The 23,882-nt window shown below is 35.8% G+C and overlaps 2 protein-coding genes across 2 annotated transcripts; one reads left to right on the top strand and one right to left on the bottom strand.

Moving 5' to 3' along the window:
* Positions 1-3,483, top strand: LOC119078560 (alpha-tocopherol transfer protein-like). Its single transcript, XM_037186128.1, has 7 exons — positions 1-252; positions 1,992-2,142; positions 2,201-2,360; positions 2,419-2,527; positions 2,595-2,725; positions 2,931-3,063; positions 3,141-3,483. The coding sequence occupies exons 2-7, from the start codon at positions 1,995-1,997 to the stop codon at positions 3,396-3,398; spliced, it is 939 nt and encodes a 312-aa protein (XP_037042023.1). The 5' UTR covers positions 1-252; positions 1,992-1,994; the 3' UTR covers positions 3,399-3,483.
* A 5-nt stretch (positions 3,484-3,488) lies between these two features.
* On the bottom strand, positions 3,489-21,969 carry LOC119078559 (L-ascorbate oxidase). Its single transcript, XM_037186127.1, has 8 exons — positions 21,768-21,969; positions 14,297-14,512; positions 6,471-6,649; positions 6,133-6,400; positions 5,938-6,074; positions 5,717-5,863; positions 5,521-5,649; positions 3,489-5,460 (listed from the first exon to the last, which is right to left on the bottom strand). The coding sequence occupies exons 2-8, from the start codon at positions 14,370-14,372 to the stop codon at positions 3,631-3,633; spliced, it is 2,766 nt and encodes a 921-aa protein (XP_037042022.1). The 5' UTR covers positions 14,373-14,512; positions 21,768-21,969; the 3' UTR covers positions 3,489-3,630.
* Between the last annotated feature and the right edge of the window lie 1,913 nt (positions 21,970-23,882).

Raw genomic sequence — 23,882 nt, 5'->3', positions numbered from 1 at the left:
GTCTACACATCAAATATGGAACAGCATGTTATCACTTTTCGCTGCAATTGTATGGTGTGTTTTCGATAATTTTTTTTTTGTGCTTACCACGAATTGAAAGTTTATCGTGTACGGAGACAACATTACAAATTTTATAGTTGTGCTACAATAGATTAAGCGAAAAAAATTTTATTACAACATCGAATTAACACGGGACATTATACAAGTCGTGGTTTTTATAATTAAATTAATTTAAAGAAAAATATAATCAGAGTGAGTACCGTAATTAGACTCAATTATAAGCTAAGTGTTGAGTCGTTTGATGACTAATTGACTTTGTTTCACTGTCGTGTATTTTATTTGCAATCCGTCCACGACGTGTTTTCATAAAAGAGAGTGAGTATTACTCACCAAGATTGCATAGGAAATAGCTAAGGTGAATCTGTTCAAATGAACCGTAAAATTAGTGAAAACATATGTGAATCCTAAATGATACGAACACGAATCTTTCACCTTCACATATATTGATTGTAGATTGCAGATAAAACACCCACTTCATTACCAATTATTGTGTTTGCTTTCATAGTCAATTCATGAAAAATGCACGTTGTCGTCTTTTTTTTAATGATTCAAAGAAAAATAAATGTTTTGTGATTAGTCACCAAGATAAAAACATCTGTGAGTGTATTGTTAAAGTAATCCAATTAAGTAGAGGCACTTGCTTCTTCATCGGATTTTAATTAGTATTGCGAAATTCCGGCACGTGAACTGGAATGAAAACTATGAATTCATCGATAATAAAGTGTGGCCACTACCTTAAACATTTTCAGTATTTTGACTAAAATTTTCCTGGATTAAGATAAGAGCGAAAAATTCTTTCTTCACTCTTTAAGACTCTGCTGTGATGAAATAAATCCTTCGGATGATTTTACTTTATTTGATACCAGATATATGACGAGTTAAATGCAGAAACAAGACATGTCACATTAGCGAATTATAAGAAAAATGAAATTTCATTCATTTAGCTTCGTCTCGAACAGGCCATACGATGCTTCTTGTTTTAAACTAAGAAAAGTCATCCACTTTGAAACGAAACCAAATGAATGAAATTTCACTTTTCTTACGAGTCGCTAATGTGACACGTCTGTTTCTGAAATTAACTCTTGATATAAAATTCTGTGAACGTCAACACTATAATTGCTCTAAAAATTCAATATGGAAAGTGTGAAGATCAAATTAACGCAGCTTCACTTAAAATTCAAATTCTGAGACGCACCTACGACGTCAATTATACATTTTGTATAGATTGATATGATATGATAGAGAAGGAAATATAATTTGTTATTTTAATTTGCCATGGGACAGGGACACGTAATGGCCAATTGATCGGTATTCTCGATATAATCATAATAGCACTTGTAGCGTGTGTCACTTTTTATGAAAAAGCAAAGATCACGATCTCATTTCTATCTCTCATTTTTCCACACATTTTTGACGCATCTTTGCTAATGGTGTTGACACCTAAAGTGCCAATAAGGCAAGTTCAAATAATTACCGTAACGGAAATTTTATCATTTGATTGGCTCCCTGTACATCTCTGTGATCCATAAATTCAGAGAAAACAGACAATGGAGCTGCCACCGTAAAATTGGCGTAAACTACACTTGTGAGTTTGGCTCGTATCACAAATTGATCACTCATGTAATGAATTACTTCTGCCGCACCCAATGTACGCATTATTTCAGTAAGCTTTTCGAGCTTACTCAATTTGCCAGAAAACTTGTCACATACGGTTACTCATCTGTTATCGATAACGACGACAAAAAATAATGATAAGCTCTGGGTTATATGGACCTTTAGAATGTTAAAATAATTGAAGTACAAGATTGGAAATAGTACTGGTCATGTGCTTGCCGTTAGATATCTATGCAAAGTTAAACATTTTTCGCTCCTCCAAGCAGACAAATGTTACGTCCATGTTGAGTAGATAGTTTAAAAGTTCTCTTTCGAAGGAAATGGAAAATCTTCAAATTCGTCAATTGTCCTCCGAATTGGCGAATGTCGCCAAAACTGAACTGAATGAAAATCCAGCTAAAATTGCCGAAGACATCGAATATCTTCGGAAGTGGTTGCAGATGCAACCGCATATTATTAGTCGAACAGGTTACAATTACTTCAACATTGAAAGGTAATGACTTGAACTTAAGCATTGTTATTGCAGACGATCAGTTTTTGGTGTCTTTCCTGAGAGGCTGTAAATACAGTTACGAAAAATCCAAAGAGAAATTGGACATGTACTTCACCGTACGTTCGGCAATACCTGAATTTTTCTATGATCGTGATCCAACGTATGCCAATCTGACAGAAGCTATCAGACGAGGGTATGAAACACAATTTAAGATTGTAATTGACTTGATTTTACTATGATTTGATTAACAGAGTTACGTTACCATTGCCGAAAACCGAAAAATATAACTCGTCCAGAGTTATGCTAATTAGACACGGAGTTTATGATCCTCAAAGGCTTGGAATTCAAGACATTATGAAAGTAAGTTGCGAAGGAAATGTGGAAATGTGAACGCAATTGATGGTAACGGTTAAAATTCGACTCTCAGGTATCTTATATGATCAACGATATTTCAATGATGGATGATGACAACGCCATTGTGTGCGGTCAAACAATTTTAATTGACTTAAAAGGGTTAACATTGGGACATGTTGGACAGTGTACACCGTCCATTATCAAGTAAGAATAATAAGTAGGAATAAGTAAGAGAGGTTGGGCCAGAGTCAGTGAATATGACTGTGACTGACTGCACATATTTTTGATTGGAGAAATTGGAAATGTCGTTTTAGTAGCACACTGTTGTAGTAGATGTACCCATTTTACGTCAGCTGACCACTTCACCCTCTACTCCCTCTACTCGTCAGTAAATTTTTCTATTTTCCAGGAAAATGACAACGTCGATCCAAGAAGCGTATCCGGTTCGACAGAAGGGCATCCATTTCGTGAACCCTTCCTCGATTTTCGATGCCGTTTTCAAAATATTTTACAATTTTATGAGCAGCAAAGTTAGAAAACGGGTAAGTCGCCCTTGATAACCTTTCGATCGGACTAATTGCATCAGAAAATTTGAATCGCGAAAACTTCTTTCTTCCAGATTTTCGTTCACGATTCGTTCGAATCACTGTACAAACATATCAATAAAGAATGCCTGCCGCATGAATACGGTGGTCTAGGCGGCTCGGTTCAAAGCATTGCCGAAGAATGGGAAAAGAGGTTAATGGCTAGACGTGACTGGTTTATTGAAGATGGCAAGTACAAAACAGATGAAAGCAGGCGATTGGTCAAATCGAAGAAGAATGAAGAACTTTTCGGTAGTACTGTGGGGTCGTTCCGAAAATTGGAAGTAGATTAAATTCGATTGGTACGTACCTTTATACTTGTACTGTCAATAAAGGTTGGTTTGCGCACCCTTCGATGTCTGCACTATCAAAAAAAAATTGAATTTCCGTTTTCGAAACTCAATCCGTTTTGGTGGTCAAATTTATTTTCCATAAAAAATTGGCTATGTCCGTCCTTTCCATACAACAGCGAGCAATAACTTAACACTGACACATTTCTACAACTATCTAGGTCTATATATTGTCTTAAAGATTTATTGAATTTATCACAATTTGTACAAACAACGCCATTACAACGACGCCCAACGATATCCGGCTAACATTGCCCTCATTTCCATTCTTGTTTTCGCCCATTCTCGGCATGTAATTGGAACACATTGGAAAGTCCTTCGGTGGCGTTTTCATCTGGCTGACATCGCCAACCTTAAACACCAATGCCATGCCAACTTCGATGTGAAACTCAATGTGACAGTGGAATAACCACCATCCCGGATTGTCAGCAACAAATCGAACTATCGTAAAACCACCGTCGGGAACGGTTATTGTGTCTTTCATTGGTGCACCTTCTAAACGGCGAACAATTTTCCCTTGCCGGTCTAGGTCCTGCACCTCTTCGATTTTGATCCCAGACGGTTTAATCCTTTCCATTGCTACTACACGGAAGCCCTGGCCGTGCAAGTGGAAGGGATGATTTGCATCGTATCTGTAGCCTTCGTCCACTATGATTAGTTCAACAGATGCGTTCAGTGGGACCTGTAGAACATGTGTACATTCACAGAATTGCTCGACGCAGTCGATGTTTTTATTCATCAGCGAAGTTTCGTTGCAGAAACCCGATTCGTCTAAATTATCTTTCGCCACCAATAGAGGCGACGACGGCATTTTCATGGCTATGCGATTTAGTTGCGGTCCAATGAACTGATTTTCAATCGTTGTCATCGCGTCATTTGCATACAAATTCGGATCGTTGAAATGGGGATTGGAACTGTCGTAGAAGTCGTAGTAGACGTAAAACTGGAAATCGGCGTTTGGTAGTAGAAGCTTTGGATGGACTTCATCGAGACTGGTAAGCTCGGCTATGGACACCGATTCAACGTGCCCGCTACCTTTATTCAACGCATTCAACTGCAATCCATCGCGTTGGTAATCATAAGTTGGGATGCCAGCTGGATGTTCATTGGGAGCTCGTCTATATCTTAGGATAGCCACCTGATGAGCTTTCTCGAATCGTTCGTCACAATCCATCAAACCGCGCACACGAATCCAATAATTTCCGATTGGTTGATCCGCATTCACGACGAAATCGAATCGTTCGCCGGCATATGTGACTAGAGTGTCAACAACTACCGGTTCGAAATACTCGCCGTCTGAAGCGATTACCGTAAGAGTGTGATTATCGACAGATATTTCAACTGGACAGTTAAGAAATCCAGCGTTTATCGTGCGAAATCTGTAATTTTGACCTTGATGCACTTCGAACACTTCCAACGGAACCAGAATGGGTTCTGTCGCTCGAATTTCTCGTTTTCTAGCAGACGACTGGTTCATTTCTCCATTAACAATCTTATGCACAGTCGGAATGTTGGCCGGTTCCAATTGATCCAGAAGTGCGGGACTAATTGGAATATCAAATTTAACTGGATCGTTGATATCGCCATAAACCTGATGATCAGCACCTCGTTCAGTAGTTGTAGTAGTGGTAGTAGTGGTAGTTGACGGACTTTTGTCGATTTGAGCAGGCGAACCCTTTTTCCTGGTATCAACTGTCTTCTCGTAAAATTTGCCCTTTCCGTTGATCAAAATGTTTTTTGGTTTATTGTTGCCGATGGAATGATGGAAAGAATTGAAGCTTGATGTGCCCGTTCTAATGTCCCAATCCTGTATGATCATAATGTGTTCCGGCAGGTCGTAATCGTACAGGCTGCCGAATTGAATCTTTCTCATTGGCTGACGAACAATCAAAGCACCAAAGGCGCCGTCAGTGCGTTGCATGCCAATGTGCGAATGCCACCAATGTGTTCCCTCGTGATCGGCGGAAAATTTGTAACGGAACGTTGTATGAGGTGGAATCGGACACTGCGGAGAATGTTCCATCAATTCTTTACGATTATAGTGTCAATACAACGAAAGTCTTACCTGCGTTATAAATGGCACACCGTCCATGTAAGGTGATTCACGTTGATGCATACCATGCCAATGAATTGATGTACTCTCTCCCATCATTCTGTTCACGACATCTACAACAATTGTGTCGAATTTGCAGACCTATTTGGTTGTTAGAAGGATCGAGTGAAAGACTTTACTGTGCTTTAAATATCGCATGTTTGCGTACCTGAATCGGCGGTCCAGGCATCATTCTGTTTACCACTAAAATACTGCGACGTATGCCATCGGCGTAGATGCAATGAGGTCTGTAGCAATCAGTTTCATTGAACGGACAATCGTAACACGCCTTGCTTAACGTTTCGTACCATTCCAACTGCGGGTAATAATAGATGTCAGAACAATTGGGTCATAAGTCTTGACGCATTAAAAGGATTGATTTGGCCTTACCATAAAGGTATAATTACAGGTCATTGGCGGCGATCCATCTTTGCAGTCTCTGACACAAGGATGATTCAGGTAAGTGTCCCTGTCCAATATTTTCGCAAACTTTTCGGAATCAAAGGTAAACTCATGACTGGTCTCATCTACCCAAATTTGAACCTTTGATTAAATACTCCATTGACAGACCACGATAATTCTTACCACCATCGGGAGCTTGCTTCCCACTCTGACAATACGGGCAGCAATCCTTAACAGATACATTCTCTCTGGGACAGTTCTTCAGTTCTGGGCAAGTTTTCTTATATGACGTCACCGTCACTGAATCTCCCCTTTGGACACACTCGGAGAATGTGCATCCATCCTTGCTCTTCCACATATCTCCAATGTTATAAATTCTCCCATCAGCGTGGCATTTCGTCTGCACGCACTCACCGCAACACTGTCCCTCCTTCACCACCAATTCGAATTCCTAAAACTTACGATGTGATTTCAATGTACACAGGACAAGGCAATAGTTGCCTAGTTTCACCCCTACTTACGTTGTTGCATTTTATGAAACAATACTCGCGCAACAATCGATGATGCGCAGTGTTGTTAGGCCCTGATTCACAGATGTATTTATCGCAAGGATCTTGGCCGTTCCAGGTGTCACCGACAGATTTAACTGTTGGAATACCATCTATAGTTGTTTGGCAGTTTGCATTGCTAGTCGAAGTGCCTGAAAGATAGAAGGAGTGTCATAACTCGATATTTGAAGCTTTTGAAGGATTTTAGTAATTTAAGAATTGAGGGGTTGATGGAAGGAACGCTAGAACATAACTTACAGTTTTTAGCTTGCTTGGACACGAAGAACATACTCTATCATAGCAATGATATGACTCAGTCTACTCAAAATCAAGTAGCTTCGTCAATTTTTGGTATAAAAACCGATAAGACGTCACAAAAGGCGTTTGAAGGCAACAAAATGATGGATCAAGATCTTCAATATATTTTCCATGGATTTAAAGATAGAAAAGGGGTCGATGTGGACGAACTGACATTAGAAAAGTGTCTTGCATCCGAGGGTATAAAATCATGGCAACTGATCGACGGAAATGACCTTGAGAAATATCTGAATGTCAAGGATATCAAGGACAATAACGTAAAGATCAACAAATTCCCATTGGAATGGTTCGACAACAATGATTATGAGATTATGGCACCGGAACAGTGGCTAGACCTGCATAGCGATGCTAACGAATACAGACTACCGGCAGTAGCGTTCATTCCACTACTGACTCACCGAAATGCCAGAACTTTAATTTTTTCGACTAATTTCATCGAATGGGTGGACGTTAACGTTGAAGGATACAATCATCACAACAGACTATGGACTGTGAGAGATACAGCGGGGAAAATCCACCAAGTCCCTCGCATCCACTTAAAATTCTACGAAGAGCATACGTTGAACTTCGTGAAACGAATTGCGGACGCATTGTGGCGACGTGAGAATGCTGAGAAATGGGTTAAGTTTGAACTACTGGCCGATTGCTTAAATGTTGATAATATCTCCGATCCTAAAATGGAGCTAATGGATCGAATCAAAAAGTTAGCGTTGCCAAAGATATTGGACGATCGAGATTGGTTCTTCAACATTAGGGAGGAGTTGATATTGAATTATAAACGTACCCTGGGATTGACCGATTTGAGGAAAGCTATCGAGTCACATCCCAGTAAATTTCCGAACATAAATCTTCCATTCGCAGATCAAACATTGGAAAAGCACGAACCGGTTGACTTATCTTGCCTGTACGATTTCCAGGAGAAGCGACGTGTCCTGAAATTTATAAATCTCTTTCCGATAGCCCATGCGTTCAGCGCCATGCTATACGTAATCGATGAATGTGACAAAGTCGGACAGATGACCTTATTCACGACAATCTCACACAAAACGGCATCACTGGCGAATTTCAAATCAATCGAAGAAACGTTCGCTATCCGAGCTGTTGACTTTTTGCGCGCCGTTTGGCCTGTGCAATTAGCAAATCTCATTACCATGGTGCTTCGCCGTGCTGGTAAAGGCTGGTACGACATCGAAATATCTACGTGGGAGATATACAATTTGGCGAAAATTAAGCGATTTCTGTCGTTGGTCAAATTTCATATGGAATCGGCTTTAAGGCGATTGGTTGAGAATACCATCAAACTGTACAGTGACATGCTCTACAAGCCGTGCATAAGTTTTGTCGATATTCCCGAAGATTACATCTGGGATGATAGTGACCTCATAACAAGTCCATTCAATCCACATACAAGTCACGTCTTCTACCTAACTCTGCAAATGAACGAAACGGGCGCATTTTACTCAATCGATCCGAGCGCATATGGACCGGTCATCATGGAGCTGTACGAAACGTATCTCGAAAAGATTCATTTTGTGCCGCTTATCGATCCGAAAATTATGAAAGGATTGACCTTCGATCCGGATCTGTATCTGTCTTCGGTGGGATTGATGGAGTCGATGGTCGTTGAAACCAGAGAGAATTTAAAGAAAGCCTACGACAAATGTGTCATTCCACTTGCCGCATATGCAAAAAAATACGATCGTCACATCGCTCTGTTCGTGATGAACGTTAGCAGCTATTTGGAAGACTTCGAGAAACAGAACAAAAACGCACCCGAAATCCGGGACGAAATTATATTCCAAAGAGCAATGAAGAAGACGTTGGAGCAGACACTTCCAATGAGCATTCAAATTGGCACGTTCTTGATCAATGTTAGTCCAATCAAGAATAATTTGGTCGCGAAGCGTCAGGAGTTGGCTGATTTGATGATGGACTATTTGGTGCGCAAATTGAACAATGAGACAAATGCAATACTGAGCGAATACAATGCGATACTGAAGACACTCTCCGAAAAGCCCCCGACCATTGAAAAATTGTATAAAACCACCGAGTGGATGGAAACTATTCCAGGGAATGGTAAACCACGGCAAACGATCTCAGAGATCAACATTTTAACTAAATCCTCTAATCATCCTTGCAGTGTCAAGGCTCGAAAATGTGATGAAAATGAAGCTCTTCGATTTCGCTATTCTGGACGATTTCTGTGTCGCTCTGCCAAATGCCAATTTCAATGCGAAAGTTCAGGCTTTGTATAGTCCGGTGAAAATATCGAATCAGATCAGAATGACCAACGAAATGTTTGAGGAGGAAATTCAACGTTTCCGTAAGCAACAAATCGAAGACTTGGCGACATACTACGAAAGACTCGAAGAGTTAACCGTTAGTGTTGTGTATTACAACACACAATTTGATGTGGGTAAGTTGGTGGAAAATTCCATTGAAATCAGAAAACTGTGGAAAGCCATCAATGAGTTCGGTGAATTGGGTGAGGTACTCAACAAACGGCAAAAGTTGTTCGAACTACCTGAAATCGATTTAGAACCTATCCAAGAATTGATAATCAGTTCCGACGCGTTCAGAGATCTTTGGTGTACTGCAGCTGATTTTAACAAATTTGTGGACATTCTGTTGGAAAACACTCTGACCAATGTTTCGGTGAAAAATGTGCACGAAGAAATGGAACGTTTCGAGCGCATTCTGAAGAAGTCGGTCCAATCGTTTCGCGAACAGGAAAAGATCCAAGATGTAGCACAGCATTTTTTGGACAAAGTGAAAGACTTTTACGCTACCGTCGATTGCCTGATTCTGGTGAAGAATACGATTTGGAATATCAATCACTGGCAGGAGGTATGACATAGTTGTGACACTTCTTTTGGGGGAATGTATTAAGTTCGTTCATTACAGTTGGGTGCAAAAACTGAGATGGAAATCAAGTTACCATTAACCAGAAACTTCAATTACTTCCTCAACAAAGGAATTTTGAATTTCGTTGACGAAGTGAAGAGTATTTTAAACGAAGCGACTCAAGCCAAGGAGATTGAAGAATCAGAGTCTAAAGCTTAGACGAATTATAAATTGATTGCTCCAGACTTTATTTTACAAGCATGTATGCATAATTCTATTGGCCTTAACTGATGTTCCTAAACTTCTAAATGAATTGTATTCGAAAAATAAACTGTACTACTGTTGCTGCATTGCGGCTTTTTTAACATTTCGACTAACGCCTTTCTACAAGGTAGAACACTTTATTTGATTTGATTTGTTCGTTTAGATACATCACTGCATGAGCAGACGTTTTTTTTATCTCGAAAGTTGTTTAAGCAAAGCTACATCACCCTCCAAAGTTCACCTATGTCAGTATGAAATCTTCATTTTGTCAAAGTGATGTTGGTCACTGTAGATGGCATTGCCAACTTGCATAACCCATGTTGACCCGTAACTACATGACCTCATCTATCCAATGATACCATGGTCGGTCATGTAGGTCATGTACCTCGTCACCATAGTGGGAGAAAAAAGGTAAGAAAATTGTAATTTTCAGATTTCGGTCACCTCCGACTGTGGTTTTGGATTCTAGGGTTCAATTCATGTCTAGGCACATCACAATGATTTTAATAAAAAATCCGTCCAATTTCGGTAGGTTGTTTTTCAAAAAAAAAAAAAAAAAGTTTTTCAAAAGAGTCCCTCCGTTGCAGTTTGGTCAGCTCTTAGAAAAGTCATTAGTTTGCCTAAATTGGCATAAACTGCTCTTTTCTTCCGTGGAAAACACATAATTGTACTTAAAAAAACGCTCCAACATAGGCTGTTCAACACCCATTTCAATTTTAATTGTCGAGCATAAAGTTCGAATTCGTTAGTTGTGGCAAAAATGTTTCCGAGTGGGTTGTGAAATATTGCGGAAAAAATGATATGAGGCAGCATGAGGTGCCATTTTACCAAGCACTGATTTTAGTTCCCCTTGAGCCACTCCACTCAGAACTACAGCGAGCTTATGGCTAGATTATGATAAAAGCTTCTTTTTGTTCGGTGGAATGGTGTTTCTAAATCAGCCGCCGTTTCCTCTACGATTCGATGGTGACCACCAATTTGTAATTATTTTCTGTATTTCGAATAAGTAATTGCCTTCATGTGGCTCATTCCGAACAATGGTAATTAGTAGTGATAATACTTCTGTTTTAATCGAATTTACATTGGAAACTTTTATGAATCGGTACAAAGATAACACTAGTCACAAAGCGTGATATGCTTGCTTAAAGAACTTAAACCTTAATTTCGATAAACACAATATTGGCTTACTAATCTTCGATAATCGATTATCTAATCATTGCTTATTAATGTTAATTAAGAGCAGATTTCAATCGAAATGACCAATGTGCTGAATGCGTAACGAAATTCATTCATAATTCATACCTATACTGGCTACCGTTATAGCAGCAATTACATTCACAACGTAAACTATAATTCAATTACCATTTATCGAAACATCATTTTATGTTGTTTTTCTTGCAATGCTGAGTAACATGCAGCCAGTGTAGTTATAACCACACTCGTTTTCTGAATAAATCCGCATATGGTAATGAAGTGTGTGTAGTAATTTGTTATAATAAATACGAACGACCTTGATAAAAATGATTCCGATGCTCAACAATTTAAATCGGTTTTTGTGCATTTTTATTTTAAATACATTTGGTTATCCGTTCAACCATGAAATATGTTGAAGTGAAACTGAAATTGGATTTTAAATATGTAATTTATTTGATATCGAGAAAACCTATTTACGTCACTAAGAGCCATTGCAGACCGGTTTATCAATCAAATCAATTCAAGAAAAAATGCACATCAAGACATGATTAATAAATGTAAACCATTTCAAACATCCAGAAGAATGACTCAATATAATAGGCGACAGATCATTGCTTTTCCACTAACCTAATTACAATTTGTGTTTCCGTGTCGCCCACAATCTGTAAGAACTTAAACTTTCACAGATGGCAAGCATAACAAAAGTTTTACTATCGGATCTATTACTTCATTTGACCTAAGTATTCTCAACAGTCTGAGCTCCAATCTTTGACTTCATTTCTTCGAACATTTTCAGAGCTTAGTCAAAGCTTGTCAGTTATTCCTGAAGTCGTTAAAGATAACAGATGATAGCCATCCCGAATTCATAACCTTCAAATTATGTTGTGGTTTAATTCTGAGACTTCCTATTTTCACTCCTCTGCAGACATTCGCTTATATATGACTTGATAGTTAAGTTATCGATCCAAACGTATCATCGAAAGAAATACCACGATCACTTTCATGTTTGATTAATCTACTGTTTACTGCTACAGAATGTATTCGTTTGTATTAGAGGCCCAACACAAAATTGTTTGTATTCAAATTTCGTCATAAACATTGAACAATCTCAATGACCAACATCAAACACATTTTCGATTCACTGATCTCAATAATTATTTCATTGCTGCAATCAGTGTTGTTTTCTCGGATTGTTTTTCGATTCATTTCGATGATACGTTGTCAGAAGGTGTTCATGTTGTTTTAATTGCAATCTTTCATAGATCCGAAAATCTGTATAATTATATAGGTAAAAACAAGCATGCAATTAAATCAATCGACACGTAACGTGTTGTTTATGGGTCGTCATACATCGTTGTAAGTATATTAAACGAATTTTCGTGACATTGACACGCACAAAGTGAATTTATATCCGGAGATGGAGATTAAATTCTATGAAATGTGCGCAAATGCGTCTATACAAACAATTATAAAATCAAAATGTAGTCGGTGACTATAGGATAAGTGACGCATACAAACAAAATTGATTAAGTTTGCATGAGTGGATCAGCTGAAAGACAGCTGATACGACAGGTATCACTTATTTCAAACTCACTAACTGTATTAAGTGAACATTCAATGTTCAATTAAATTTTTTTGACACTCCTGCTGCGACATCAGTAATTCAAAGATACCACGAAAGCAACAGTTAAAGAAAAAATTTTTTTTGTATAGATCATCTTCAACATACGGTACTTTCACACATAACCTCACTTAAGTATCGTTAAATTCATTCATTTATTTCTATGAGATTTTTTTAAAGTTTTCTTATCTTATCATAATCTGTTGCCAAAGCTTTTATGTTAATGATATTGATATCGACTTGTAATACATAGTCGGGTGTGTGTGTTGGCAGAAGCCATACAACTATTAAATCTATTATACTTCATTTGTTCAAATTTTTCACACCAAATCTTGTACTTTTTTCATATCATTTTTTTATAGCCAAATAAAGATCTTTCTTATTGTCCAAATCTTAAACTATAATTCTTGCACTTCTTCAGTTTCACTGTACATTCTATTATTATATCAGAGAACGTTAACCTGAGCTCACCATTTATTTATTTTTTTGTCGTTGTTGATAACTTTCTAACTTTCTAAAAAATTGGAAATTATAAAGAGCTTCGCTAAAATTGTAGCCTACATTTATGCGTTTTTTGATTGTACCTTCGTCGATCATATCTTTCTACAAAAATCCTATTTGAAAATGTTAAAACAACAATGACCACCAGGAATGTGTTAGCTTTCATTTAAAATTAGATTTGACCAGCTCTGAGAAAAGCAAGTGGCTTCCTTTTGCTGGCTTTTTGTCATAGCTGAATAAACTACCACTAAATGTAGTTTCGTAGCTAGTTTGTAGCCAGTAAACATGTATAGAAAGCTCGAATCCGCTAAAAAAAATGGCAATGGCGAATAATTTCAGAATTTTCACATTGAAAAATCCCTTCTATTGTATGTTCAAGTAAAGTTAAAAGATTCTGTTTTAAAACGATCAGCAGACTCCGACTATGGAACACTGTGTAAAATTAAAATTTAAATGTTAGAATCGATCCACTCTAAATTCAAAGTAGTATTAAAAACAGAAGAAGTAACAGATTTTTAAGATTGTATAAACACTCTTAGTTTGTGCAAGGTTTGTGCACCCTGAAGAAAATTCAACTGACTGATGATTAACGTTTTGAATAGCCAAGAACATAGGAGTGAACCAAGCACCAACGAAAGAATTTTCAGTTAGGCTTCCTCGGCTCAGCACTCAATATTTTTCGTGGTTCAGTGCAAAGTCAAGAACAATAGATTCATATGAAAAAATTAGGTTGATAACGATAAAGGTATGAAAACGTGGTGAGGAAAGGTGACATTTATATTAATTAAATGAACTGAAGATTATCTAGGTGAAACAGCCACTTCCATTTATAATTTTATGCTTCAGTGTCTATTTTGCCTTAGGTACCTTAAGCGCTAAAAGCGAAATAAAAACTTTTTATCAGAAAATAAACTAACAATAAATTAATTAAATTATTGGTCCCCACAGACTAATGTGTACTTTGTATATGAATCTCATTACACCTGTTACTCTTCAAAAACACAACGAACACAAAAATATATCCGCCTTGTATCTGAATTGTTTAATTTTTACTCACCAAGCGTTGTACCACCGATTGCAGTGACTAGCGACGTAATGAATAATGTCAATAAAAATCTATGTCCAGAGGTCATTTTTTTCCGTCACAGATACAAGCATTGTATGGTTCAACTCAGCAAAATTCGTGTAAATTATTCGCTAATTCCGTTTATTTTATCAGGTAACATTGAGTGCCATCCACGTTTCTATTCCGTATCGTAAAATGTTTATGATTCTGTAAAGACAAAAAAAAAAGATTCACAAATCACAATACAAATTCAGTAATCGTAAATACCTATTCGAATTAAATGTTTTATTGCTTTATGATTTGCCGCCTTATTTTAGTTAGAATTTGTTTGCCTGTTGGAAATGTTATTTTTTGAAAGTTTCACAGACGGAACACATTTATCATCAATTCAATTATTGTACTAATTGTACCCCCAAAAAATAAGTCATTCTTTCATTACCATGATCGTAAAAACACATTTCCTGGGGCTAGTGGGTAGAACCAAACTTACGAAATGTTTTATGCTGCTAGAACTGTAGCATATAATAGTCTTTTACATGCTACATGCATCGAAAATCGTTCGTTTTCATGTTTTTAGCACCACTTTCGACTCTCTTATTGACCTCGGCCTCGCCTTGGATCATTTATTATCACTATGACATAACTATGTAATGGATAAAAAGATGATAAATAGTGTTTTGTGTGAATTTTGTTGATCCGAGACAAAAACAAATAAGATTCGGAAAGAAATTGTAGTTTGGCTGTAATTGTATCTATCGCACTCAAATTTTAAATAATGAAACAAAAACTGTGTTGTATCAAACACTCGACTCGAATGAATAATCTGTAGATTTGTTAGCCTATAAATGCACATCAAAGTTTAACAAATGCAAACCGTGAAACAAAAACTATCCGTTACCTGTCGTCAAGATCAAATATTTTTACGCTGAATGTTGTCGATCCTAATATGTTGACATCATTCAAGGATATTTTATCATCCAAAGAAATATTTTCAATTTTTGTTTTTAAATTTATTTCTTATCTGGGAAATCGGCACTTTATCAGTCTGGTTGGTGATCTCATTTTCTAAAAATTGTTTTGCGTCTCTTATTTCATTAAAAACTATCATTCATTTAGCGACGATTCGAATAGGTTTAGTTTTTGGCATAAATTTATCAAAATAAAACAATTCTATTAAAATTCACTAATGTGACATATTCAAACAATAACACCATCTCATTCGATTAACATCACTTCTTAAAGCTTTTAGAACAAGTCTGGATACGTCTGATATTACAGAAAAACATTCGCTAAGAATAATGAAGTAATAGATGTGATAATGTAAGCATAATACGATTGCATTTTATTAAAGATTACATTCCTCTTTGTTATACGTGGCATCATCTTAAATAGGTACGAATTCCAAAAATTGCAACAATACCACGAATTTATCGAAACCCGAAATATTTCAAGGTTAAACATTATAAAGTAGAACTGTGAATCATTGGACCAAAAAATAATCTTAAACTGAAACTGGATAATCACGTACGGGGAAATACTTATGTGTTTACGATTCTATTAGATTTTGATAATTTAATGGGGGAATCCACGTCATCAGACTCAATATTATGATCAGTTAAGAATGGTAAACATATAATTTTAGCAAGTTCTCAACTGTAGAAAAACTTATAAACAAGTTAGCTGATTTGTGCTGTGTTCATTTTTGTCTTTAATTCTTTAAAAAAAAAATGGGTCTGTGTGTGATGACGATTTTTGATGAAAGAGAATTGAATTTGTTGATTTGTTCACTTTAAACCGACGTATAACTTTGTCACTATGTTATCATTAAATCATTAAATCTGTTAGTTCTTTTGTTGAAAGTATCTCCATGCATTTGATACAAAATCTTTTACTTCATTCGGTTTAACATACATTTAGCTATAATATCAAGACTACAGTAATCAGAGTTCAACGCTCATTTTATGTCATTGCTGTCAATAACACATGATCAACTGTTTTTAAAACATTCAAACTACTCAAAAAATCCCTTCTGGAATAAATCCAACAAATAAGGCCTATTGGCTCAACGACTGCGACTGCGTCGTCTGCTTCATTTAGAAATTATAGGAAATGGTAAATGCTTTTTGTATTGAGTGAAAAAAGTGTCACTATAACTGTACAGTGTGAGCGGAGCAAGCGATAATTTTCTTTAATAGAGCGAAAAATCGAAAGATTTTTTTGGTTCACGCATTGAATTTCAAAACGTTTTGAATAATTGAAGATAAAAGAGTTCATCAAGGGTCCTAAAATATGGTTTGGATACATTTAAAGCTACAATTAAAAATTTAAGGAATGGTGTAGTTGTTAAGCAGTAAAATTTTAAACTTTTGTTTGACTATACACTTAGAACCGCTCAATAGATTATTTAAAAATTTAAGAAATTCGCGCAAAAAGTCTTTTTTGATAAAAATATGGAAATAGATTTAAATCTTTTTTGATTAGACCCTTCGGGAATCACCTGAGGCATACGGGGAGCCCAGTGCGGCACTGGGTAGTACCAATGTATGTACATTAAGCGTATTTTACCGACATTCTTCTTCTGAAGGAGATTGAGATATCATATAGACATAGACCGGCAAACTTAGAGACACATGTTAAAACTGAGACTGAATTGTATTGTTGTTGCAAAATGAGTAAAAGAAGTTCTTTCTTCTACAGTCGACGTCAATGAGATTAAGATTAGAATAAGCTTCAACCGTTTTTCAGCTGGATCCATCATACAAACAAAAGTGCGCACACACTACCACACACCATGTGTGTAACTATTTCACCAATATAAAATGCTTGACCGTTTTTGCATAGGTCAACTCCAACTTAAAAACAGCTGAAGCAAATTCAAGCATAAATTTCACTGACCGTCACCAGTTTAAAAAATTCTAAAATAAAGAATGAGTCTGTTACAATTGACTTTTACGATCAATAAATTCTAATTACGTGCAGCAGCAGAGAATTGAAATTGGGTTTCTAGTTTAAAACATCTTACACTAACATAATTGATTGGTTGTTTCGTGCGAATAAATGAAAAACAATTTTTTATCCAAATCTATCGACTACAAATTAGCAAACAAATTAAAAAAATTAAAAAAATTGGCACGTCGTCGCGTCAGGCAATTAAAAAAAACTTTTTATCATAAAACATAAATTAGCCAAAATGAAGAGCAAAAAAATATTTTCGCACATTTCGTACACACAGAACTCATAGAGTGTTCATAAATGTGGTGATAAATGACGAAATAAACAATTATGTTCGCCGAAGAATTATTTGACGAATGGATTGATTGATCGATTAAGTCACCGTTTAACCGAATAAATATTTTTAGTTGGTGGCGTGTACTAATGAGTTGTTTAACGACAAAATGGCAATTACAATTTATTGATCTCTCGATGAAGATGAGCATTTGAATGATGTATAAAGTGCGATCATTTTGACATTATATTCACTTGTCGAGACAAATGTTTTGTTAAATGTTCATATGCATTGAAAGCAAATGTGCAAAGTATTTGGTAATAACGACCAACAAGAGACAAATTAGAGAATTTACGTAACAAAACCAGATCTTACGTAATCGAGTGAAGAGTGTTGCGTACGTACACATTCTACCTACAAAACAACGGAATTTTTTTTAATTTCTTTCGAACAGAGTTACACAGTTTTACCTAAATAGGAGCATTATTTTGACATTTCTTCAATATGTACGATCCAAACACATGAATACCTCACTGCATAAAATAAGTTCCTCTCAAGAAAAATTAGAAAAGCCATCACAACAAACTGCACCGACGAGAAAAGCTACATTCTGTTCAAACGCATCGTGCGTCTTCTACACCTGTTTTAGGTGGTCATAATACAGTAACGTGCAAAACCGTGATCCGTCAATTACGCTATTATGTATTAACCGCAGGTATGCGAATTGAGTTGTTAACTTGTACTCGTACGACGTGCCAAGGCTGGCGAATCAACATACTTTTATTGTACTCAGTATCACACTGTGTATGTTGTACTATATACGATATGAATACAATGCGAGCACGTGATTTTTTGCATGAAACATTCAACTTTGATCGGTAAAGTATATAAAAACAACAAACATCTTTGGCTTTTTATCTCACTGATAGTTTTGCTGGTTGTTTTTATAATTGTATATATATAAATGATGAAGAGCTTTTAACATGGTAATGTGAATAAAGTATGTAATTTATGCGAATATTAAGACGAACACATTGAAGAAATCTCGGTCTTGACGCATTAATAATGCTTTTTGTCGTCACAGAATATAAAGACATTCCAATTGCATAAATGTAAATGCATATCATTGCCGGATTCTGTGAGATAATAATGTTTATCGTGTGGTTTCAAGGTAAATATGACTCTTCCACCATTGCACGTAATGCGGTGAAAGAATTTGTTCCGTCTATTTTGCGACTAGAGGGTGACGTATAGCCTCAATATCAATGTCTGTAAAAATGTTTCACTTTAATTTGATGTAACAATTTGATTTGTATGCTGATTTGATCTATGCTGACATAACTTTTACAAGAATATTCACCACGACGACAGAAGCAAATAATGAACTCTAGCCAAATAGCAAAAAGTATGTTTAAATACATGAAGTAAAAGATTTTCATCAATATGTCAATCCTTTATGAAAAATGTAAGAGAAATTTGTTCTGTGGCAGTTGTCCTGCTCAAAGAAAAGCAAAAAGAGGGATTCTTTTGAATTTCGACTGACCGAAATCGGCGCTATTTTTTCCGGGATTTTTTTTTATATATGCCTAGTTAGACCTTGTTTCCTAGGCCCCAAAACCAGTCTCAGATATTTTTGATCTTCCATACCTGGCTAGTTGTAAGTGGCCAAAAGTCGAAAAATGGGGTTTCGTAGTGCGGATTTCATTTCCGTAAAATGGCAAGGACACGGGCATGTATGGGTTCGATGGAAAGCTGATGCCGAGTACTACCGGGCATCTAAAAATTTGACGATAAACGGCCGAAAATATGAGCTCCGGGAAATTTTTCAAAATCTAGCGAACCTCGGCGAACTTTGATGAGAGCTGTGACCTGACTAATGCAATTATTTGATTAAATTATTACTTATTATGAATGCTTTACACCGATGCCCATATTCAGTAGTTTGGCACGTGGCTACGTAACAGATAAAAACTGTAGCAAAATGTTTATTAATTAGGTTAAAGATTTTGAATCCAATACTAAGCGATACTTTAAACAAATAAAGTATTAGATTTAATGAGTGTGTAGCGGATGGCGGAACATTTGCGTGTATAAAAGGTTAAGCGGTTTTTAAGCTTATTAGCGTCGCATTATAATTTACTTTAATTAAAGTGTAGAGCCATAAAGCGTATGTTAAAAATAGCTTGGCCATATTTATTTACCAATTATTAAAGCAAAAAAAAGACTATAGATCCGACCACCAAAAAACTCTGAATCTATTGACAAAACAATTATTTTTCATCAAAAAAGAAAAGTTGCGAAAAATTGAATTAAAAAATTGCCAAACATCAAATCATTTCGAATGTATTAAGCGGTCTCATCATCCTAACAATAATACCATTAAATCAAGACCATCGAATCAGATAATCACCCAATCATTACTCTATTATCAATCGGCCAATAATAAAACAATAATCACCTCTGTGTTCAAGGTTCGTTAATTTTATCGCTCTTTCACATTTGAGAGACAAAAACTTTTTTTTTGATCAGTTAAATTGTGAAATCTCGTGAAAAAAGCAATACTAAACACCAGATCGTGTAAGTTGATTTATATTGTCCGAATTCTTAAAACGATAGAAACATTTTAAAACGGGCACAGGTCTTAGTTGCAGAAACGTGCTAACAACCACAAATGATACAGTAACACAATGCGACTGCGAATTTTTGTTTGTTATGTAAACAATATGCAATGCATTCCGTTAATGGTGTTGGACTATTATGTGATCAAGAGACATTACGCATTTAAGGTAAATTACATGGATATACCGAAAGCCACACAACATGAACCTGTACTGATAATGAACGCAAAGTTTCCTTCACTAAATGAGTCATTCAAAATATGACCATCTTTGGTTATAACAAAAACCAACTCGTTAATCAGCGTATTCAAATGCACACAGTCAATAACTCGAATAATTTGATTCCGAAATTGACGTCTATTGCATACAGATCGTACTTGTTTTGGCGTTACTGGTAAAACAAAATGTACAAATTCGTCCTCGCGCTCAAGTTTGCTTTAATTTTTAATATTTAAACAAAAGTCGCACCTGGTTCGCTGATAAAATTTCGCCATGTGTGTATGTCGTTTATGACGATGATTCGATTAACTTGTCAATAATGATGCTTTAGAACAGCAGAGGTACTTAATATCATCAAAAACTTTAAAATTGTTTATAGAGATAAAAGTCAAACGTTTTTTCATTTCATCATTATCTATCAGATGAATAAATACGAAGAAGATAGGGAAATAAATGCCGGTATGACAAGGACAAGGTCCGTATTTAGATTCCTATTACAGTTTCAGTATCATCTTCTTGACTTTCGTGGAGTTTTAGGTTCTTGAAACCTGATGGGAGATCAACATAAGGGTTACTTTTTGTCTTAACTTTTCACACACTTTTGCACATGTAAAAAATCCCACTTTCGTATGTAAGCTGTTCTTCTCCGATTTTTCCCATTTGTCATTTGAAATAGCATACGAAATTAGAGAAATTAGAGAAACAGCAGATCAGGAGCAGCATCAAGAGCTTAGGTACGAACGTGGGATTATTTACGTGGGCAAAGAACTACCAGCACTGATTGATACAAAATCTTTTACTTCATTTTGTTAAATAAAAACTAGTTGAGCTGAGCTCATGGTTTGTGTTTGTCATCACTGTCAATAAAAGATGTGAAAGCCGTTCATAGAAGGTGAATAGAACGTATGAATGTACTTTGACGAACGTCATTAGTTTTTACAAACGCTTGGCTTAAAACTTTAATTTTTCATTGATTGAAGAGTAAACAATCAATATAGACAAACTCATGATATTTTAAAAAGTTTGTTATGCGACTGGTACCAGAGTTATAAACATTATAAACAATTATAAACATTTAAAAAAAAAAAACAATTTTATTCTTTAAAAGTTTTGAAAAGATTTTGTTTGTAATCAACTTCGGTACTTCAAAAATGAGCCGTTAAAATTAAATTGAAACAATTTTTGGCGCTTCTTTCTACAACACAAACTTTCAAACTTGAGACACAATTGACCTAATAGTTTATCCGGAAAATTTGGAAATAAAATGTTCAATGAGAAACCTATACTAAGAAATCTTCCCCTTATATCTTTGATTCCAGGATAGACTCAGGGATCTTTAAGTTTGCATTTTTTAAACCATTAAACATTTTCAAAAACTATTTAAACCATAAGCACTTACAACTCAAATGATGCTCGTAAATATTATTTTACACTCAAAAGCTAAAACATGAAAACAATTTGACGGTTTATTAATCTTAGAGTCACAAATCAGCGATTTTTGTTAAAGAACCAAGTTTACAAGAAGTTATATACACCTCCAACAACGATTCGCAGGATAATTAATACCGGACAGTATCGCGTTTAAATGAAGACTATCATCGAAAAACTTTTCGATTCACACAGAACAGGTACTTAGTTAGGTACACATTCCGTTTCATATTTTTATAGTAGAGTGCATCGATGATTTTTTTTTAAGGGGAATGTTTCGGTACCTTTAGTCGGTTACGAGCGGCCTTATCGACAACGGTCTTAATGCGGTCTTACATATAAAGAAACAGGCTCAAATAAATGAAGTAAAAGATTCGAAATCATTTTCTATGAACTACTTTTATATCAAATGGAGTAATAGATCCTATAGTAAGACTGATGTACTTGCCGGCTATGATTATTATAGCAACGCACTGCAAACCAAGCACCATTAGATCCAATAGTCCAGGATTGATATTGGAGTAGGTAATGGCTATAGTGGCTATAGTGGCTTCAATTAAATGGCAACGGCGTCAACACTACTAAATCAAGCTCAAAAAACTTACTAATATTTGAATGTAGTAACTTGACCCAAGAAGGATTTTGTCAGAGGGGACAGACAGGAAATTTATACTGATTATACACAGACGACAAACAGGTATACAACATTGATCAGGTGCGTCGAATTTTATCATTTCCTCTTATAGCTTTTGTCGTAAAAAAGCTCTCTAAATGTCTCTCGTATTGATGGGAAAAAGAATCCAATACGTTAGCAAGTTGCTTTGTGCTAATAGGCATCCAACTTATATGTACATTCGTTTTTGGACCATCGTACATAGTATTGGTATACAATACACCCGACTAATTCTTCTATCTGTGCAGATAAAGTTTATATCTCTAACTTACTCATATGTTATGTTTTACCTGTTTCGTTGCAAATATATGAATTATGAATTAGTGATCGCAACGAACGAAGAAAAAAATGTAATTTTTGCGGCGCTATGATTTGTCTGAAATGAGAGCTTTTTTCGTTTATAAATTAATGGGCTTTCAACTGAAGTGTGTGTACATATTGTAATGCTACGATTTTAATCAATTGCAAAGTACTTATCAATAGTAATTTTTCTTGTTTTCTGTTGTTAAAATATTAAAATGTTTTCACTTTGATTTATTATTATTTATTAATATTGTCAATACGTACATTAATTGAGTATTATGGCTCATTAAATTAGGAGAATCAGCTACACAAATTTGATTTATTATGAATGGTTAAGAGTAAGTAACACTTCTAATGGTGTATAATATTAAATGGAGAAATTAATTAATTGAGATCTACTACTTCATTTGATATAGAAATACGAAATTTCGCGCTGAAAACGGCCCTTATAGGGAACCTTACATATAAATTTGACATTTGAATGTTGGAAACATATATTGAAAATGAACTTCAGAACAAAATGCGTTTCTCAATTAATCGAGCCGCTGAAGAAGAAACACTGAGAACGAATAGATCACCAGATTGTTTTAGGCAAAGTTAAGTTCTGTAGAAGTCAAGGGCCGTCTCAATAGAACAAACTGACAAATTAAAATTAAAAATCATATATTTGAATGTGTGTGACAGCTCCATGTACAGACAGTACAAGGGACTCTTAATGTCAAAAGTAAAGGGACTCATAATGTCAAAAGCAAAGCAAAGTTGACGTTTTCGTGTTAGTGGTGTGTATGAGTAAAAGTAACCCAGGCAGGAGCGCTTGTTTGACTAGGGACCTGAATAATCTAGTAGGCCTATGTTTTTTGCGAATAAAATTTTTCAATTTATGTCAGTGTTCATTTGAGTTCATTTTCATACAAAGGATTAGGTCTTTCATTTGACGTTTCCATAATGAACCGCTCCTGCCAGGTTTACTTTTACTCTGCCGTGGTATGATATAATTTTTCAATGAATTTCGGTCATAATTCCTCTGGGTAGTCTACCTCTATGGAAGAAGTGTATAAAACTCTCTTACGGCCATATAATCATTAAATCTATCAATTATTTTGTACCGAA

The sequence above is a fragment of the Bradysia coprophila genome, unplaced genomic scaffold (assembly GCF_014529535.1).
Source record: "Bradysia coprophila strain Holo2 unplaced genomic scaffold, BU_Bcop_v1 contig_297, whole genome shotgun sequence".
NCBI lineage: Eukaryota > Metazoa > Arthropoda > Insecta > Diptera > Sciaridae > Bradysia > Bradysia coprophila.
This window is presented reverse-complemented; position numbering and strand designations above follow the sequence as displayed.

Bases quoted from the DNA above. Each gene is read 5' to 3' on its own strand.
- LOC119078560 (XM_037186128.1), top strand. From the start codon at position 1,995: ATGGAAAATCTTCAAATTCGTCAATTGTCCTCCGAATTGGCGAATGTC. The intron at 2,528-2,594 runs GTAAGTTGCGAA...TTCGACTCTCAG, and splicing joins GAATTCAAGACATTATGAAA to GTATCTTATATGATCAACGA. The intron at 2,726-2,930 runs GTAAGAATAATA...TCTATTTTCCAG, and splicing joins TGTACACCGTCCATTATCAA to GAAAATGACAACGTCGATCC.
- LOC119078559 (XM_037186127.1), bottom strand. From the start codon at position 14,372: ATGACCTCTGGACATAGATTTTTATTGACATTATTCATTACGTCGCTA. The intron at 5,650-5,716 runs GTACGCAAACAT...ACAACCAAATAG, and splicing joins TGCCTGGACCGCCGATTCAG to GTCTGCAAATTCGACACAAT. The intron at 5,461-5,520 runs GTAAGACTTTCG...CATTCTCCGCAG, and splicing joins GTGTGCCATTTATAACGCAG to TGTCCGATTCCACCTCATAC.